General features: G+C 44.3%; 1 protein-coding gene across 3 annotated transcripts in view; it reads left to right on the top strand.

Moving 5' to 3' along the window:
• dnajc5b (DnaJ (Hsp40) homolog, subfamily C, member 5 beta) overlaps positions 1 to 21,750 on the top strand; it is a 185,571-nt gene that overhangs the window by 128,803 nt on the left and 35,018 nt on the right. For all 3 annotated transcript variants that reach the window (XM_078540415.1, XM_078540417.1, XM_078540416.1), the window contains one exon: positions 19,804 to 19,939. In XM_078540415.1, the coding sequence (XP_078396541.1) occupies positions 19,833 to 19,939 (107 nt within the window). In that variant the 5' untranslated portion in view covers positions 19,804 to 19,832. The remainder of the gene's footprint in view (positions 1 to 19,803; positions 19,940 to 21,750) is intronic.

Genomic DNA, 21,750 nt, shown 5'->3' with positions numbered 1-21,750 from the left:
TTACATAGTTTCCATGGTGCTTTCTAATACCCACCGGGGAATTAGGCCTCCTCCCCCCTCAGTGGCTCCTTTCCATCATCTCACACATACAAAGGAAGGGGAAATGGCAAACTAACAAAAGCAGAAAATGACATGGAGCTCGGAACAAGCTAATGAAAGGAGCAAAATAAGAGCAGAACAGAAATACACTGGGAAGTGGTAGATGCGATAGACAAATGCACAGGGAAGGACCAACATAAAAATGACAGAGAAAGGTAAGATAGAGACAATTTGCTCCATCCTCTTATGAGTAACTCCATAGTAAGTCTACTATTTGTATATTTGTGCATCAATGAATGGGTCAAATATTTCATTTTATAATGCATTGAAAAGTCCCGTATCAGTTTTTGTCTGTAGTAAAATTCACTTTTAACGGTGCTTAATTTCCTGCTAAGCCTCTAGATTAGGCCATTATTGGCATTTATAGTGTTAAAACCTGTCAAATTAAGATTGGGTGCAGAGCCTATCAAACATATTGTGTTTTTGTCATGAGATCCAGTAATTCCTGTACAAAAACATTGGGTAGCAGCACATGGATGTGTGAACTCTTCTCATAGGATTGCAATACTAAGATGAAAGTTAAGTGTTATGTTGTACTAAAAAATATTTGAACCAAAACAAAATGAGTGAAAAGCAAAATACTGCGGAAGCTGGAAATCTGAGATAAAAACCGAAAATGCTGGAAAAACTCAGCAGGTCTGGCAGCATCTGCGGAGAGAGCAACAGAGTTAACGTTTCGAGTCTGTATGAGTCTTCTTTTGAAGGAGAGTCATATGGACTTGAAATGTTAACTCTGTCCCTCTATAGATGCTCCAGACCTGCTGAGTTTTTCCAGCATTTTCTGTTTTTAAAATGTTAAGTAGCCTTTTTAAAAAAACTATAATTTGCCTAAAACTAAAATCAGTTTCACCCGCCTATGAATTCAGTTTTGGTGAATTTGCAATCTTACATCAAGGGAAACTCGATCTGCATCACTCCCCTGTTTTAATTGTGCTTAAAATTCAGGCTCCTGCTCTAATTGCCAGTCAAGAATGACATCCAAAATAATTTATATCCCTTTAGTATTGCAGTGCAATCTTCAGCTAAACAGACATTGAGTGCCACTCCCTATTGGGACTGCAGGATCTGTGAACTTATTCTTATTAACATGTATGATGTCATGCCCAACTGTGTGATTACAGATAAATGCACTTGTAGGTAGATTTCGCTTAAGTGAAATCTGAAGATTTCACTGAAGATTATCTTTATCTGTGCTCTAAACTAAACAGTTTTACCCCTGTTCTAGAAATTACTTGGGCAACATAGAAAATAGGTAGTAAAGCTACGAGATTGTAGGTGTAGTGTTCAATTGTTCAATTGTCCTGTGTTCGATTATGTGACTCTATTTATTATTGCAGCTCACTGTACTTGATTGGTTAAGCCTGAGTATGGACTCTGAAATGAAAACAAACTGTAGAAAGAGCTGGAAGGCAGAGCTGAAGCGTGGAGTGGATATTTTAAAGCACTGTAAATAAAACCTGTTATACACATAGAAACTAGTGTCATCTCTGCATGGATCTGAGATATAAAAGATACAATAGTAGGCTAGGACATTGTGATACTAACATACAAACATACAAATTAGGAGCAGGAGTAGGTCCTCATCCCTGCTCGGCCATGCAATAAGATCGTGGCTGATCTGAATGTAACCTCAACCCCACATTCCTGCCTACCCCCAATAACTTTTCAGCCCCTTGTTAATCAAGTATCTATCCAGCTCTGCCTTAAAAATATTCAAAGACTCTGTTTCCATTGCCTTTTGAGGAAGAGAGTTCCAAAGACTCACTACCCTCTGAGAGAAAAAAAATTCTCCTCATTTCTGTCTTAAATGAGCAACCCCTTATTTTTAAATAGTGATCCCTGGTTCTAGAGTCTCCCACAAGAGGAAACATCCTCTCCACATCCACCCAGAAAAGACCCTTCAGGATCTTAAAAGTTTCAATTAAGTTGCCTCTTACTCTTCTAAACTCCAGTGAATACAAGCCTAACATATACAGCTTTTCCTCATAAGACAACCCGCCCATTCCTGGTATTAGCCTAGTAAACGTTCTCTGAACTTCTTCTAATGCAGTTAAAAGTGAACTGTGCATAAATTAATGTCATCAGAACTCCAATATTGTATTACACTTTTTTGATGTATGCTTTTTGTATTTTGTAGTATCAGAAAAGGAAATACTTTTTCGGAATAATTCCAGAAGTTCAGTATCTAATAGAAGAACTCTTGCAGTACCAAGAACTTGCATTTATATAGTGCTGAAAAATTGTCCCATGGGGTTTCAGAGGCAAAAAGGAGAAATTTTAAAAGGGTGACCAAAATCTTGAATAAAGGAGGTTCTTGGAAACGTGGAGGTTGTAGGACTAGAAGGGAGCATTAAGGAATGGACAATAAATACTGGCCTTGCCAGTGCTGCCCACACCACATGAACAAACAAAAAAAATTCACAAAGATGGGGGGGAGATGAGGCCTTTAAAAGATTAAAACACAGCTATTTTAATTTTGATGAGTTGGAAGATCAGGTCAGCAATATAGGTCAGCAATGACAGGCATGCTGGCTGAATTGGTCTTATGTGAAATTGTACATAGGGTACACAGTTTTGAATGAGGCCTTAGAAATTTGAAAGACAAGAAGAGATTACAGAGACAGGGAGGGGTGAAGCCATAGAGGGATTTGAAAACAAGAATGAACATCTAAGCACAAGGACCTGGATACCATGTAGGTCAGTGAGCACAGAATGGGACTTGGTAAGAGGTAGGATATGTGCAGCAGAGTTTTAGATGAACTCAAGTTTATTGAGTTTGGAAGATGTGGGGCATTAGATTAGAAGTAACAAAGGCATGGATAATAGTTTCTGCAGCAGATGAGCTGAGGCAGGGGTGGAGACAGCCAAGGTTATGGAAATGGAAATATGGCAGTTTTAGTGATGGTGGGGACATGTGGTCAGAAGGACATCTCGAGGTCAAATATGACACCAAGATTGTAAATGCTCTGGTTCAACCTCAGTGACCTGGGAGAGGGATGGAGTCAATAGCCAATGGAATTTGTTGTAGGAAAGATAACTGTTTGGTCTTCCCAATATTTAGTTGGAGGAAATCTCTGCTCATCCAGGACTGGATGTCTGACAGGCAGTGTGACAAATCAGGTACAGTGGAGGCCAAGAGAGGTAGTGAGATATATCTGGATGTCGTCAGTGTACATGTGGAATCTAATGGGGGCCAAGGATAGATCACTGGGGGACTCAAAAATAGAACAATGCACCACCGGTACTTCCACATTCTTCCCTCTATAAACTCAAACTTATTCAAAGCTCTGCTGCCTGTTTCTCAACTCACATCATTCACTCTATGGCCCTATGCTTGCTGACCCTACATTGGCTCCTGATTAAGGAAAACCTCTAATTTACAATTGTCATTCTGGTTTTCAAATCCCTCCATGGCCTCATCCGTCCCTATCTCTGTAACCTCTTCCAGCCATAAAACCCTCAGCTATCCAAACTCCTCTAACTCTGACCTCCTGAGCATCTCCAACTTTTATCCTTCCACCATTGGTGGCTGTGCTTTCAACTGCCAAGGCCTTAAGCTTTGGAATTTCCTCCCTAAATCTCTTCATCTCTTTACCTCTCTTTCCTCTTTCAAGATGTCCCTTAAAACCTACATCTTTGACCAAGCTTTTGATAATCTGCCCTAATAATGTAGCTCAGTGTCAAATTTTGCTTAAGAACGCTCCTGTGAAATGCCTTGGGATGTTTTATTCTGCTAAAGGTGCTATATACATACAGGTTTTTGTTGTTGGGTGGTAAGAGAAGCCATTTCAGATGATTCTCTGGTTACCATTTGATAGATAAAAATGGAACCAGGTGATGGCAGTTCCACCCAGCTGGACAATGGAGGAGAGATGTTGGAGGAGGCATGGTCAGATAGGACAAAGGCTGCAGGAGGTCAAGAAGACTGCGAGGAGGGATGGTGTACCACAGTTACAGTCACATAGGATGTCATTTGTGACTTTGCTACAGGCTATATCAGCCCTGTGGCAGGAGCAGAAACCTAATTGGAAGAATTGAAATATGGAACTGCGATAAAGACGGGCATGATTCAGAAGGAGACAATGTGTTCAAGAATGTTGGAGAGGAAAAGGATATTGGAAATGGGGAGGTAGCTTGTAGAGGGATCAAGGGAGAGATGATGGCAGTTTTGAAAGGAATGAGACAGTACCGGAAGAGAAAAAGACTGTTAACAATCACAGCTAACATGGGGACCAGGAAGGTAAGTTGCTTGGTCAACAGATTAGTGGGAATAGGGTTGAGGGAGTAGGGTCTCATGGATAGAATGTGCTCAGTGAGGACCTGAGGTGAGATAGGAGAGAAACTAGAGAAAGATGTGATTTCAGGGCAAGGAGTTGGTGAGTATGAGAACCTTGGGAAAGTTTGGCCTGGGGGACTAGTGGAAGGGAAGGATGTGACAGAGGCAGCTGAATGAATGGTCTCAATAGCGGTGACAGAAGTCTATGAGCTCTTTGCACTTGCTGGAAATGAGAATGGCAGAAATGGGGGAAAGAGGTTTCACCAGATGAGGGGTTTCAGGCGATGGTATGTAGTGATGAGAAGCCAGAATGATCCTGGAATAATGAGTAGTTTTGGCAGAGGAGGCCAGGACCCAATTTTTATGTGGTCCAGTCAGATCTGATGATTGTTTATGGTGAGCAACTGGCTTAGCCATTCAAGTATGCAGCTTTCGGACTTAGGGGAGCAGGAATGAGGGCATACCAGGGTGAATGACAAGGGTGAGAGAGTAATGGGTTTAATGGGAACAAGGGCATCAAACGTGGGTGTGAGGGAGTGATTTAGCAGAATGATAGCTGCAGAAATATCATGGTGAATTGAAAACCAAAGGCTAGGGAGTCTGGTGCTGGCTTGAAATTATCCTAAGTCGCATTCCTCATACATGTCTCATTCCAGGATAAACTCAAACTCTTAGGAAGTAAAAGATCAATGTTTCAAGATACTGTGTCTCCTGTCCTCAACCCAGCCCCCATGACCTTTGAGATAGATTGCAAGTATGTCAAATAACATGCACCTCTCTTCTGTGAACTGATAATCACTTAGAATTAGGTTAAGAAAAATAAGTCATGACAGACTTGAAGGGAGATGAGACTTTCTGGGATTTGAACCCATTTTTAAAAAGTGAATGGACAGTGTTCAACTTCACCCATCTGTCCAATAATATACAACAGTCACAGAGAGACTATGCACTATTTTTTTAAACAGAAAAGTTTTGGAGTTAGCTTTCAGGATCTACATCACCCAGCGAAAGTGCTGCCACAAGAATAGGATAAACTTGTAATATGGTAAATAGCCTTGCAGTAGAACACGTTTACATTCATACCATCTAAATCGGGCTTTTCTTTTTTTTAAAAAAGCTACTAACTTAAAAATATATATCTTTTGTAGGTTAGGTCGTATAGTAACAGCTAGAACCACTATAACAAGAAACTTGGCCAAAAAGGAGCACCGACCAGGCCAGTTACCGGTTGCCCAGAGTGTCCAGCAACCCTCTTTCAATAAATGATAGTCAGCTCTATATTTAAACTTTGACTTGCAAAGAACAGGGAGAGGGTCAATGGGTCAATAGATTTTCCAAATTAGTACTCCTAGCAGAAAGCATCAGGCAGGAGATTGCATTGAGTGAAGATTTTGCCGTAAAGACTGTGCCACCTTAAAAGATGGGACAGGGTGCAGAGTGTGGTGAATGATGTGCCCAAATTCCCATACATTCCCTTTGCACAAAGTTCAGTCAGCAGCAGTAACTTGTTAATTTGTTAGTGCTCTTGCCTCTGATTCAGGAAGTTATGGAGTTATGGCTTCAATTTCCACTCCAGCATCTTGTGCACGGAAAGTCAGATAGTCAGAGGTCACAGGTAGTCGGATCGTTGTTGACTGGCATGGTCACAATGGGCCGAATGGCCTCCTTCTGTGCCATAGACATCTATGAGCCTATGAGAAATATATGCTGACACTCCAGTGTAGTACTTGGGGAGTTCTAAGCTCATGTTAAACCGAGGCTCCATCTTCCCCTTCAATTGGGTGCTAAAGATCTTGTGGAATTATTTGAAGAGGTGTGGTGTTCTTGCTGATTATCCCTCAAACAACATCACTTAAAACAGATTATCTGGTCATTGTTAAGTTGTTGTTTGTGGAACCTTGTTGTGTGCAAGTTGGCTGTCACAGTTCCAACACTTCAAAGGTACTTAATTAAAGCATTTTGAATGTAATAAAAAAGAAATAAGAGCAGGGGTAGGCCATTCGACCCCTCGAACCTGCCCCACCATTCAATGAGATGATTAGATTTTGGCCTCAACTCCACTTTCCTGCCTGCCCCCCATAATGATTGATTCCCTTGTCGATCAAAAATCTGTCTAACTCAACCTTCAATATATTCAATGACTCAGCATCCGCTGTTCTCTGAGGTAGATAATTCCAAAGATTAACATCCCTCTGAGAGAAACTCTTGCTCATCTCCATCTTAAATTGGAAACCCTTTATTCTGAAATTGTCTCCCCTAATTCTAGAATCCCCCATGAAGGGAAACATCCTCGCTGCATCTGCCCTGTCAAGCGTCCTCAGAATCTTATCCATTTCAATAAAATCACCTCTCATTCTTCTAAACTACAATGAGTATAGGCCTAACCTGCTCAACCTTTCCCCAAAAGATAATGCCTTTACCTTGGGAATCAGCCCAGTGAGCCTTATCTGAACTGGCACAAGTGCAACTATATCCCTTCTTAAATGAGAAGGACAAAACCATACGCAATAAGTTGGTCTCGTCAATACCCTGTACAGTTGTAACAAAACTTCCCTACTTTTATATTCCATCCCCCTTGCAATAAAGGCCAACATTCCATTTGTCTTCCTAATTTCTTGCTATACCTGCATGCTAACTTTTTGTGATTCATTTACAAGAACACCCAGATCCCTCTGTACTGCAGAATTCTGCAGTCTTTCTCCATTTAAATAATATTCTGTTTTCCTATTCTTCCTGCCAAAGTGAACCACCTCATATTTCCCCACATTTTACTCCATCGGTCATTTTTTTGGTCACTCACTTAACCTATCTTTATCCCTTTGAAGATTCTTTGCATCCTTCTCACAACTTGCTTTCCCACCTATTTTTGCATCGCCAGCAAATTTGGCTAATTTTGTCTCTTCATCCAAGTCATTATTGTGTTGTAAATAGTTGAAACCCCAGCACTAATCCCTGTGGCACCCCAGTAGTTACAGTTTGCCAACCTGAAAATGACCCATTTATCCTGACTCTGGTTCCTGTTAGTTAGATAATCTCTATCCTTCCTAATATATTATCCCCAATACCATGAGCTCTTATCTTGTGTTGTATCCTTTTGTGTGCACCTTATCTAATGCTTTTTGGAAATTAAAATACACTGCATCTACTGATTCCTCTTTATCCACCCTGCTTGTTATATTCTCAAACAACAAATAAATTTGTCAAACACAATTTCCCTTTCATAAAATCACATTGACTCTGCTTGATTGCATAATGATTTTCTAAATGCCCTGCTACAACTTCCTAAATAATGGATTCCAGCATTATCCCAGTGACAGATATGAGACTGACTGCCCTATGGTTTCCTGCTTTTTGTCTCCCTCCCCTTTCTTGAATTAGAGGCGTTACATTTGTGGTTTTCTAGTTAGCTGGGACCTTTCCAGAATCTCAGGAATTTTGGAAGATTACAACCAATGCATCGACTATCTCTGCAGCCAATTCTTGCAAGACTCCAGGATCAAGGCCATCAGATCCAGGAGGCTTGTCAACCTTGAGTCCCATTAGTTTTCCTAATACTTTTTCTTTAATGATTATGATTGTTTTCAGTTCCTCCCTCCTTTTTGCCCCTCATTTTCAGTTATTTTTGAGATGCTTTTAGTGTCTTCTACTGTGAAGACAGGTGCAACATAAATGCTCAAAATCTCTTCCATTTCCTTGTTTCTTATTATTAATTCCCTAGTCCCATCCTCTAAGGGACCAATGTTTACTTCAGGTTACTCTCTTCCATTTTGTCTACTTGTAGAAGCTTTTACTGTCCATTTTTATATTTCTTGCTAATTTATTCTCATATTCCAGTTTCTCCATCTATTTTTTTTAAGCATACTTTTCTGGTTTCAAAAATGTTCCCAGTCTTCTGGTCTATTAATCTTAGTAACATTCTACACCTTTTCATTTAATTTGATACCATCCTTGACTTCCTCAGTTCACCATGAATAGTTCATCATTCTCAATGGAGTCTTCCTCAATTAAATATATCTTTGTTGAGAGTTAAGAAGTATCTCCTTAAATGCCTGCCTCTGCTTCTCTATCATCTTACATTTTAACATGTTTAACCTATTTGTGACGTCCTGAAGACAGACGAGGTGCTATATAAATACAACTTCTTGCCTCCACACCAGCTGTGACCTTTTTGAGGATTCCAACTCTTCCGTTGCATTTTAAGTCATTTTTTTACCTTGGTGCACATCAGATGTGATTGCCAAACTCCAGAACTACATCTTTGTAAATTAAGAAACTTTTCAACCGTTGAGAGGAAGTGGGTGAGCAACAATCCAGTTATCAATGTCACTATACACTAGATGATAATCTACTTACACAAGATCACACACAACTCTTTGATCAGATTTACTATAAACTGCAAAAAAAAACTGTAAACCTGAGGATTGGGAGCATTTTAGAGTTGAGCAAAGGAGGACCAAGAGTCTGGTGAAGAAAGGAAGAATTGAATATGAATGTAAACGGGAAAACAGGGAACTACAAACTTGTTAGCCTGATGTCAGTAGTAGGTAAAATACTAGAATCTATTATAAAGGAAGTGATAATTAGAAAATAATGATCTGATAGAGTCAACATGGATTTATGAAATCTGTTGGAGTTTTTTGAGGATGTTACTAGCAGTATAGACAACGGGGAACCAGTATATGTGCTGTATTTGGATTTTTTTGAAAGCCTTTGATAAGGTCCCACACAGGAGGTTAGTAAACAAAATTAGAGTGCATGGCACAGGGGAAAATATTCTGGCATGGATTGCGGGTTGGTTAACTGCAGAAAACAGAGTGTAGGAATAAGTGGGTCATTCTCAGGATGGCTGGCTGTGACTAGTGGGGTGCCACAAGGATCAGTTCTTGGGACCCAGCTATTCACAATCTATGTCAATGATTTGGATGTGGGGACTAAATGTAACGTCCAAGTTTGCAGATGACACAAAACTAGATGGGAATGTGAGTTGTGAGGAAGATGCAAAGTGGCTTCAAGGGGATTTGGACAGGCTTAGTGAGTGGGCAAGAACATGGCAGATGGAATATAATTTGGATAAGTGTGAGGTTATTCACTTGGTAGAAGGAATGGAAGTGCAGAGAATTTATTTAAATAATGAGAGATTGGGAAGTATTGATGTCCAAAGGGAGCTGGGTGTCCTGGTTCATAAGTCATTGAAAGCCAATGTGCAGGTGCAACAAGCAATTAGGAAGGCAAATGGTATGTTGACTTCTATCACTAGAGGATTTGAGTACAGGAGTAAAGATGTCTTGCTTCAATTATATAGAGCCTTGGTGAGACCACACCTGGAGTACTGTGTACAGTTTTGCTCCCCTTATCTAAGGAAGTATATATTTGCCATGGATGGAGTGCAACCGAGGTTCACCAGATTAATTCATGGGATGGTGGGGCTGTTCTATGAGGAGAGATTGAAGAGACTAGGCACATATACTCTAGAGTTTAGAAGAATGAGAGGTGATCTCATTGAAATTTACAAATTTCTTAAAGGGTGTGACAGGATAGATGGAGAAAGAATGTTCTTGACTTCTCAACAACAGCAACGTTATATAGCACACGCACTGTAAGAAAACATCCCAAGGTGCTCCAAAAGAGCAGTATAAAACAAAATATGACCCTCTACCTTATAAGGGGATATTGGGTCAGATGAGTGAAAGCTTGGCCAAAGAGGTAGGTTTTAAGGAGGAAAGCGGGGAGGAGGGGCAGAGAGGTGTAAAGAGGCTATTCCAGAGCTTAAGGACATCAACCTTTCACCTGTTTTGGGAAAAAGTTGAAGATGAACCCCAATAGCTTCTGACCCCTAAGGTGAGAACAAGAAGAAAAAATAAAAAGTAAAATACAGTTTGAGGAATGGCATGAAAATGTCTTAGCAGTGAGACGATGTTCTTGAAATCCACTTCTGTATATATCTGTGACTAGCGATACTGGGTGTCCCTGTTCAATGGATTCATAGATAAATCTGTATTGTGTGGATGAAACGCTAGGTGACTGTGTATCCCTGTACTCTGGATTTCATGACAATTTTGATATAAAGCTTCCTGTAGCCCAGAACAAGAAATGTGTGATATGCTAAATGGAAAAAGAGCTGGCATTATATATTGGTACATTTTTAAGAAAAATATGAACATTGAATTTAGTTTTTTTTCTATTTTTGGAGAAGTTCAAGAGGCCAGAATTAGATGAGCATCGCTTTCTTGGAGGGCTGTGGAGCTGGAGGAGATTACAGAGAGAGGGAGGGGGCGAGGCCATGGAGGGATTTGAAAGCAAGGATGAGAATTTTAAAATCAAAAAGTTGCTTGGCCAGGGGCCAATGTAGGTCAGCAAGTACAGGGTGGTAGGTGAATGGGATTGGGTGTGAATTAAGACACTGGCACAGAGTTTTGGATGACTTCCAGTTTTACAGAGGGTAGAATGTGGGAGACCAGCCAGGACTTGTTTGAATAGTCAAGTCTAGAGATAACAAATGGTTTCAGCAGCAGATGAGACAGGGTGAATTGGAGCAATGTTACAGATCAGGAAATAGGAAGTCTTAGCCCTTCCTTAGTACTGTCTTAATGAATAACTTAATAGGTTGTAATTGTTTGAACCAATCAGAAAAATATGAGACATGTAATTTTTCATGCTTCAAGCAGATTGAAGTGTCAGCCAACAGATTTAAAGTGTGACACACGCAAAATTTGCAAGACTTGGAATGACAAAGATTGATGTGTTCTTCCTGATACAAAATGATGGTTGACCCAGATAAATAGACAAATGTGAATAAATGCCAAGTGACTGTAAATAAAATGAGAGCAAGAAAATCCATGTTTATTCCAGTACACTGTTGATTTTACAAATGAAGCAGAGGATTGTTACTTTGCATGTTTAGATATATATTATCGACCATCTTGATGCTGTTAAGCAGTGCATAAATTTATTGTGGGAGTGATCTTTACATATAGGCCAGAATTTTTAGCTCAGTGGTCGGGCACACGCCCGACCCGACCAAGCGTGAAATGACGTGCGATGACGTCGGCCGAGCATGCCAACGTCAATGCGCTGTCGCGCGATAGTTCAGTCAGTGGGTGGGCGCTGGAGCCGGCAGTGCGCCCGCCGACAATTAAAAGGCCTGTTAAGTCATCAATTGTCGTTAATTTTTCACTGCTCTTTTAACCTAATGGTTGGTGGGCAGGCAATTTGCATTTTTTTGGAAACCTCATCCGAAAGCAAATACAAATAAAATAAAAACTTTATTTTTTAATTAAAAACATGTCTCTGTTCACGTGACAGAGTCACATGAGGGGACATGCTTTATTACATTTTTCTGTTGCTTATTAATATTTTCAATACCTCCTTCATCTCTGCACCTCAGGGAGATTATTCAGCGCTCTCTCACGCACATGCGCGAAGTTCATGCTTGGCCCGCTTGCACTCCTTCCTCCCACAGGCAGCACTCAGCGCTGCCGCTCGCGTATCATGCTGGGTGGGCCTTAATTGGCCTGCCAGCGTGAAATTGCAGTGCGCTGTCAATCGCAGACGGCGTTCGGCTTCCTGACCGCCCTTGCTGATCCTGCACGCCAAGGGCAAAATTCTGCCCACAGTTAATAAACCTGTCCTTGTGGTCCAGGAAAGCCCCAAAATAAAAGAGTCGTGGGCTTACACTAGTAACCTCCATCAGGCCAAAGGAGCTGTGCCTGTCAGACAGCCAAGAAGGACCCCAAAAATAGGTTTTAATTAAATTCTGACACCAATGGCAACTAAGAAGGCCTTCCAGTTGGTGGCCAGGCCTGTGGCTACTACCCTCCATTTTCCTGGCTAATTTTCTGGTGCTACACCTAGTTAGGGAGCAGAATTTAAACTGGGGTAACTACGGGTCATGTCACAAGACAGGACATTCAGAAACACCTGGGCACAGCTGCTGTCCAGCCCTAGGATAGCAGAGGAACCAGAAAAATGGTTTCCTGTGTATTAGTCAAACTTATTTTTGTTGTATGATTTGCCAGCAATGTTCCTTCTAAGTTGTGCGGTCGCAGCCTGGAAAATTATGTGCAGATTTGTTCTGTGATATGAACGTGTGTGCGGCTGCACAAAAGGATTTAAAGGGACCACACACTCCAAAAACTGTTCACGCATGACTAAGGGCGGAATCATCCGAGATTTGCACTAAGTGCAGTAGCAGGCATGAAAAAAGACGACCGACTGGTTTTTGCACCATAACGTCCCCTTCCCACCTTATAAATTATGCAGTCACAGGAAACACACCAGATCGCTGGCAGTCGGCTTCCAATTTGGCTGCCATGCTGTTACCTCACAGCTTTCTCATGCTGGGCACCATATTTAAAAGGCAGCTGTGCGCACACTTCTGAATGCCTGCAGCCCAGGACTGCTCCGGGGAAGACATGGCCTTGAAAGCCAAGAAGAGTGCAGCCCTCCGATTCAGTGACGCATCACTGGGGTGCCTTCTGGACACTGTGGAGGTCTTCTGCAGTGTCCTCTACTGCCGCTCTGCCCGCAGGAGGCCCATCAGTCTCACCACCCTGGCTTGGGATGTGGTGGCAGAGGTGGTCAGTTCCAATGCTGCACACAAGAGGTTGGCCATCCAGTGCAGAAAATGGATGAATGATCTCATCTGCACCGCCAGGGTAAAGCAACTATCTTATCACTCTTAACTCTCACACCCACAAGTCCATCACACATTCACTGGCATTTCAATCACTGCCAGCCCAAGGGACATCACCACTCACTCTCTCACACATTCTCACAACTCCATTTGGCCTCATCTCTCCTGGAGACTGCCTCCTCATCCCATTCATTGTTCCATGCTTGCCATCCTTCTCATTTGGCCTGGCATGCGCCTTGCTCACACTCTCTCCATCTGTCTTTATGCAGGACAAGACCAAGTACAATCACTGGGAGAGGTCCCAGACCAGGGGTGGAGTGCCAGACATCAAGGTCCTCAGTTCGTTTGAGAGTCACACGTTGGAGCTGGCCGGAGAGGACGTGGGCCGTTCCTGCAGCGACGGTAATGTCAGCGGCAAACACCCATGTCAGGATCCTACACCAGATCATCATGCTCTCAATGCTACTATGGGTCCACTGTTCTGCATGCAACGTAGCTCCCAAGCACTAACAATCTCCACTTTCTGCCCTAGGCACATCTGACCTGTCGTCCTCAGGCAACCTTGACTCTGACCCCAGTGCCGAGAGCACTTAAGATGAGGACCCTGCGGTCAGCACCGTTGAAGACCTGTCCCGGTGCTCACCCACATCCTCCACCAGCGGCACACACCTCGATGAGACCTAAATGTAGAGCAGCCTCGGGATGACAATCTGGTGAGCACAGCTCACAATCTGTTCCACAGCAGGAGGAGGCAGGGGCATCCTTGGTCACTGGCACTCGGAGGACTGCTGGAGGCAAGGAATCTGCTGAGCCTGAGTCAGATGACGAGCCTCTGGACTCGGTCCTCAATCAGTTGTTGGAGCTGCAAAGACAATCACAGGAACATCAGGAAGGGATGTCTGGTACATTCCTCAGATTGCAAGGAATGATGGAGGAATCCGTCTGCCTTCAGTCCGAGGTGATAGCACCGGTATGCCGACACACAGAGGTCAACACTGGCAGGAAAGCGGCCGTCATGGAGGCCTTGATCCAGGACATTGCTCCTGCACTGCTGCGTGGGCTGAACTCCGTCGCTGGTGCCATATTTGGCCTTCAACAGTGTCAATGTGATATAGGTGTGGGGCACCTCAATCTCACGCCAGCTTCCCTTTCTCCTCAAGGAGTCAGCCAGAGGCCTTCAGGTACCCATAGGGTGGAGGGCCTGCAGCATGGTGAGGATGTCAGGACTGCCCTCACTGTGTCTCCTCATCATCCTCCATGAATCTTGTGGCAATGAGGGCCTCCCAACCACACCTGCCTCGTCTGGCCAGTAAATCCTCGCCTTCAAGGACCTCATCACTGTCATCCCCTTTGATGTCCTCCTCATTAGAGGAGAAGTGCAGCTCTTCCATCTTCTCCTCAGCCGGGTCCTCCCCCCACCCCACCCCACCCCACCGGCTTACAGCACCAGGTTGTGGAGTGCGCTACAAGCTACAATGATGCAAGCTACAATGATGCACAACACCCTCTGGGGACTGTATTGCAGTGCTCCACCAGATCTGTTGAGGCACCAGAACCTCATTTTCAATATGCCTATCGTTTGCTCCAACAAAGTCCGGATCGCGGCATAAGCCTTGTTATACTGTCTCTCTGCTGCACTTTGAGTTTGCGTCACAATCAGCCACATCCTCTGCGGGTAACCCTTGTCCCTGCAGCCTCAGTTGACCCTGGAAGATGTCAGGAATCCGAGACCTCCTAAGGATGTAGGAGTCATGGACACTCCCTAGGGATCGTGCGGAGGCCTGCAGGATGTGTTTGTGGTGGTCGCAGGCCAGCTGAATATTCAGCAAGTGGAAGCCCTTGTGGTTGTCGTAGTTGACTGCTTGTTGCCATGGACAACTAAGCACCACGTGAGTGCAGTCGACAGCACCCTGCTCCTGTGGAAAACCAGAGATCTGAGCAATTCCCAGTGCTCTTTCTTCCTGGCTTTCCTGATCCCGGGAGAAATGCACAAAGCTCTGTGCCTTCGCGGATGTGGCATCATGACCTCCTGGGTACACTTGTGTGTGGAGGCTTTCGAGAACTCACACAGGTCACCTGTGGAGCCCTGGAAGGAGCCACTGGCGTAAAAATTGAACATTGTGGTCACTTTCACGGCCACTGGCAGTGGATGCCCTACATATACCCGTGGTGCCAAATACAGCAGCAGGTGACATATGTGACCAGCTAGTTCCCTAGACATGCACAGTCTTCAGCGAGACTGGTTCTCAGTGCAGGAATAACAGGCAATGTCTATAGACTAAGGGTCTGGCAAAGAGCCTACAAACAACAGCTTCAACTGGATGTGCAGCAGGCACTGCCGCTCCTTCATCTTGAGGGAAGTGCTCCCCCATTTGCTGAACCAGGCGCCTCCACCACACTCTTCTTTTTCTCTGCTCCCTATAAACCATGGGACATACCACTGAATCACCAGGCTCCATGATCCTGATGTTCTACTCATGCAAGATCAAAGAGAGAGATGTCTGAGTTAACACAGTGTCCTGAGAACCTCTCTTGTTTAAGTCTGAAAGCCCCTTCACGCATGCCAGAGAGTGCTGGCCACCACTTGGATGGCCAGAGTTTAGTGCACTTCATGGCTGTCCGAAACCCCACCCACCTCCTCCTCACTCTACTTGACCAATTAGCGGCAGCTTCAACCATTGGACTGCCTGCTGTGCTCTCAGCTCAGCTGGCATTCTCCTAACCCACACTGCAAGGCTGTGCTGTTAGCTTGTACCATGAGGGATACTAGTCTACACCTTAAAATTGACATTGCCAGGGACTCTGAGCACCTCTACCAGTGACTGCACCATGGCTACCTTTCACAAGGGGATTCTACAACTTGCCCAGTTGGCCAGTTGTTCTGCTGAACCATAAAATGCACATTAATTTTTTTTTTCCCAAGGGATGTGGGCTTCACTGGTTAAGCCAGCATTTATTGCCCATCCCTAATTGCCCTTGAGAAGGTGGTGGTGAGCTGCCTTTTTGAACTGCTACATTCCATGTGCTGTAGGTACACCCACAGTGCTGTTAGGGAGGGAGTTCCAAGATTTTGAACCAGCAACAGTGAAGGAACGGTGAAATATTTCCAAGTCAGGATGGTGAGTGGCTTGCAGAGGAGCTTCCAGGTGGTGGTGTTCCCAAGTGTCTGCTGCCCTTGTCCTAAATGGTAGTGGTCATGGGTTTGGAAGGTGCTGTCTAAGGAGCCTTGGTGGGTTTCTGCAGTGCATCTTGTAGATGGTACACACTGCTGCCACTTTGCATCGATGGTGGAGGGAGTGAATGTTTGTGGAAGGGGTGCCAATCAAGCGGGCCGCTTTGTCCTGGATGGTGTCCAGCTTCTTGAGTGTTGTTGGAGCTGCACTCATCCAGGCAAGTGGGGAGTATTCCATCACACTCCTGACTTGTGCCTTGTAGATTGTGGACAGGCTTTGGGGAATCAGGAGGTGAGTTCCTTGCCACAGGATTCCTAGCCTCTGACCTGCTCTTGCAGCCACAGTATTTATATGGCTAGTCCAATTCAATTCTGGTCAATGGTAGGATGTTGATAGTTGGGGATTCAGCAATTGATAATGCCATTGAATGTCAAGGGGCGATGGTTAGATTCACTCTCGTTGGAGATGGTCATTGTCTGGCACTTGTGTGGCACAAACGTTACTTGCCACTTGTTGGCCGAAGCCTGGATATTGTCCAGGTCTTGCTGCATTTGAACATGGACTACTTTCGCGGAGTCGCGAATGGTGCTGAACATTGTGCAATCATCAGCGAACATCCCCACTTCTGACCTTATTATGGAAGAAAGGTCATTGATGAAGCAGCTGAAGATGGTTGGGCCTAGAACACTACCCTGAGGAACTCCTGCAGTGATGTCCTGGAGCTGAGATGACTGACCTCCAACAACCACATCCATCTTCCTTTGTGCACTTCTGACCTTATGATGGAAGAAAGGTCATTGATGAAGCAGCTGAAGATGGTTGGGCCTAGGACACTACCCTGAGGAACTCCTGCAGTGATGTCCTGGAGCTGAGATGACTGACCTCCAACAACCACATCCATCTTCCTTTGTGCTAGGTATGACTCCAACATGTGGAGAGTTTTCCCCCTGATTCCCATTGACTCCAGTTTTGCTCAGGCTCCTTGAGGCCACACTCGGTCAAATGCTGCCTTGGTGTCAAGGGCAGTCATTCGCACCTCACCTCTGGAGTTTAGCTTTTTTGTCCATGTTTGAACCAAGATTGTAATGAGGTCAGGACCTGAGCGTCAGTGAGCAGGTTATTGCTAAGCAAGTGTCACTTGATAGCACTGTTGATGACCACTTCCATTACTGATGATGGAGAGTAGACTGATGGGGTGATAAATGGCCGGGTTGGATTTGTCCTGCTTTTTGTATACAGGACATACCTGGGAAATTTTCCACATACCCGGGTAGATGCCAGTGTTGTAGCTGTACTGGAACAGCTTGGCTAAAGGAGCAGGAAGTTCCAGAGCACGTCAGTAGAATTGCCGGAGTACTGCAATAGCCTTTGCAGTATCCCGTGCCTTCAGCCATTTCTTGATATCACATGGAGTAAATTGAATTGGCTGAAGACTGGCATCTGTGATGCTGGGAACCTCTGGAGGAGGCTGAGATGGACTATCCACTCGACATTTCTGGCTGAAGATTGTAGCAAATGCTTCAGCCTTATTTTTTGCACTGATGTGCTGGGCTCCTCCATCATTGAGGATGGGGATATGTGTGAAGCCGCCTCCTCCAGTGAGATGTTTAATTTTCCATGACCATTCATGGCTGGATGTGGCAGGATTTCAGAGCTTAGATCTGATCCGTTGGTTGTGGAATCGCTTAGCTCTGTCTGTCACTTGCTGCTAATGCTGTTTGGCACACAAGTAGTTCTGTGTTGTAGCTTCACCAGGCTCACACCTCATTGTTAGGTATGCCTGGTGCTGCTCCTGGCATGTCCTCCTGCACTCTTCATTGGACCAGGGTTGATCCCCTGACTTGATGGTAATGGTAGAGTAGGGAATATGCCAGGCCATGAGGTTACAGATTTTGGTTGAGTACAATTCTATGCTACTGATGGCCCACAGCACCTTGTGGTCGCCTAGTCTTGAATTGCTAGATTTCTTTGAAATCTATCCCATTTAGCAGAGTGGTAGTGCCACACAACGCAATGGAGGGTATCCTCAATGTGAAGACAGGACTTCATCTCCACAAGGATTATGTGGTGGTCAGTCCTACCGATACTGTTATGGACAGATGAATCTGTGGCAGGCAGGTTGGTGAGGATGAGGTCAAACATGTTTTTCCCTCTTGTTAGTTCCCTTCCACCTGCTGCAGACTCAGTCTAGCAGCTATGCCCTTTGGGACTCGACCAGCTCAGTCAGTAGTGGTGCTACTGAGCCACTCTTGGTGATGTCCCCACCCAGAGTACATTCTGCACCCTTGCCACCCTCAGTGCTTCCTCCAAGTGGTGTTCAACATGGAGGAGCACTGATTCATCAGCTAAGGGAAAGCAGTACGTGGTAATCAGCAGGAGGTTTCCTTGCCTGTGTTTGACCTGATGCCATGAGACTTCATGGGGTCTGGAGTCGATGTTAAGGTTTCCTCGGGCAGCTCCCTCCTGACTGTATACCACTGTGCCGCCATTTCTGCACCTGAGGGGTGAAAAGTTCTGGAGCATTTGGTGGCGTATTCGTGCTTTTGTGTTGCTTGAGTGGGCAGAAATACTTCAGAGGCCCGACCCTAAGCATGTCAATGGAGCTGCTGCTGAACGGTCTCAGCTGCAGAATGTTCACTTTTGACAAGCTTTTCCAAGCGAATGGCCGTTTCCATCATTGTCCCCCATTCCCCCAGCATGTGTCTGTGTACTTCCTTCAGTCTGTGCTGCCTTGCCCCCAACTCCCACCCCTCCCCCCTCCGCCTCACCTGCACTGGAGCTCTTGCCCTGACATCGCACTGAAAGCAGGCAGGAAAAAAGTGACTTGCTTGTGCGCCCCCCCTCCACTGAATGCACGGCGCCTCTTCCTTGATGTCCTGTGGGCTCGTGAGTGCTGCGCAAGGTTGTGTGCGCTCACCTCCGAGTTCCCCTCGAAGTTCAGCTCGCCAGGTGCACGCCTTTTAAAGGCAGCCGTAAATCACACCATTCTGATGTCATGCCAACGTGGGAGGTAAATTTGCCGTGGGGGAAGATTCCGGCTTGAGGGCACAATAATGAGATGCAAATACATTAAAATTAAGTTCCCAATGTTGGACGATGGGAAAAGCAGCCCACCATTGACAGGTGGAGCAGATGATCGCAAACTGGTTTCACGATAATGTGAAACTGATTTTTGGCCTTGTTGCCATATAATCTGCTCACGCCCGCTGCCAATGGAATCGGACAGTTCTGCCATTAATTTCAAAGGGAAGATTGTTTGCCTGTGTAGTTGAAATATTCAAGTTAATAGCAATTGATGATTTATTCCTTGTTCCATGAAAGAAAGACAAAAAGCTTGCAGAGTATTTCACAAGCATAAAACGAGTTTTCAAATTTTGCATTTGTGGTCCTGCTGGGAGTTTTACAGTCAGTCTGCCTTTTATTCAGGATGTTGTTATAAGCTTAAAGTGAAGAATTTCTGTTAAACTAAGATATTTGAATGTAAAAACTTTCCACTGTACCTCCTTCAGCCAGTCAAATATAGATCTTGTTGGCAGCTACTTTAAGTAAATATTTCAACCTTTCCTGTCATATCCAGTGTAGTTCCATGAAATTGGCTTCATGAACTTTATTATGTTTTCCAGACACCTGGTAGGAGCAGACATAAGTAAAAATGGCTGAGCAAAGACAACGGGCACTTTCTACATCTGGAGAAGCACTTTACCAAATTCTGGGCCTAGAGAAAGGAGCTTCACATGAGGAGATAAAAAAATCCTATAGGTACGTAGAGCAGTTTACCAAACCCCACACCAAAGTATTGTATAGGGATGAAAATACTGGGAACTAAATTTTAGATTAATGATACCCTTCATCAGAACTATTATGATCAAGCTGAAAAAGCCTTTTCTATAGAATGAGGGACAAATCAGAATGGATGGAGGAGAGAACAACATGTTTGCATATTATGCATTCCACTGCATTACTTTCACAAAGCAACTGCTTGGAATAGCAGCATATTACACACACGTCAAATATCAGTGTTTCTTGCTGATATTATTTTGGAGTTTTGGTCAGTGTGTCAGTATATGCTGATAAAAATCAGCATAAACGTCATCTTCCTTCTTCCCTTTCAACTGCTGCCCTCTGCTCCATTGATGCTTGTATCTGGTTCTGTGGTAATACCCACCCCACATTACTGCTGGTGTTGATCTCTATATATATATATATTGTAGACAGGAATTTTGGTCCCCCATCCACAGTGTACATTGATCCAGCAATTCTTGCCTGTGGTACGAGCAGCGGTACAGAGAGTGACTCTAGTCTGTCACATTAGCAGCCAGATTCAGATAGGAGGATGGTGGGGCAGGACTGAGCCAGGATGGAAAAGTAGATGGCAACAAAAGAGGGAAGTGGACAGCAATTGAAGAGGAGAGAAATTAGTGGTAATGAAGGGGAGGGGAAAGGTTAAGGGTGATGGAAGAGGAGAGAAGCTTGGAGTAGCATTTTGGCACAGGGAGAAAGGAGGATGCCAACATTAACAGAACAGAGAGGGAAGGTGTAAGAGTGAACTGGGAGAAGGGACAGTGATAGCATGAATTATGGTGGTGAGAGAATAAAGTGGCAACTTGAATTGGATAAGTGCGTGAAGTGTTCCAGCTTAATAGGTTTGGAGGGGAAGAATGATACCAGGTTGAATTGATGGGGAGAGGAAGAAGTATTGAGATCAACTTAGAGTAGGAGGAGAGAGTGAGGAATTAGATAGGGTACAGTGGGTGAGAAATTAGGCTGGTAGTGCCTAATTTTGGGTGGTACTAATGCCCTTACAGCTCCAAAATGGCATGCAGGCGTACACATGAAACGAATAACACCAGGAGCCATATTGGTGCAGACGATGGGGCACGTACAATTAACGTACTCCAGAAGAAGGCAGAAAAGGTTGGTCTGATGCCAGTAATGCCAATATAGAAGCTCCAGCTAACGTTCCAGCCAATGCTTTTTCCTAATCTTACTCAGCTGAGCATGTGATCAAGAGCAGGTAGGACCCTCCACCAATGTTATATAAAGGGATCAGCAACTCCTTACAGATTAGTTACTGATTGGTTTATTCTGCCTGTTGGTCCAAATCCACGAGTGTTTGGTGCTTTCCACAGTTGTTTTAACAACAACTTATATTTATATAGCACCTTTAGAGTTGTCAAACATCCCAAGACACTTCACAGGAGCTTGATCATACAACATTTGACAACGAGCCACATAAGGAGATGTTGAGCTGAACTTTAATCTTAAAAAAACACACGGGTTTGAGTCAGATGGGGAGTTAAAGTCTTGTCCTTTTCCCAAACCAAACCCACCTCCAACCTGCCCATTACTGGCTTTAACTGGGGCTAGAAGGCAGATGGCCCACCAACCTGATACAAGGAGGCAGGTTGAAACTTATAATATGAGTGAGCCTCATTGTCATTCAGGTTTTCAACTTTGGGTTTCCAAGTGCCAGATAACCTGGCGACAACTTTCTCATGGTGAGGACTTGGATGATTCAGGCAGTAAATGCCATCATACTATCCTCCTGGATCCAAGTGCCTGAGATGCCT

This window comes from Cetorhinus maximus, chromosome 4, assembly GCF_964194155.1.
Source record: "Cetorhinus maximus chromosome 4, sCetMax3.hap1.1, whole genome shotgun sequence".
Taxonomy (NCBI): Eukaryota; Metazoa; Chordata; class Chondrichthyes; order Lamniformes; family Cetorhinidae; genus Cetorhinus; species Cetorhinus maximus.
This window is presented reverse-complemented; position numbering and strand designations above follow the sequence as displayed.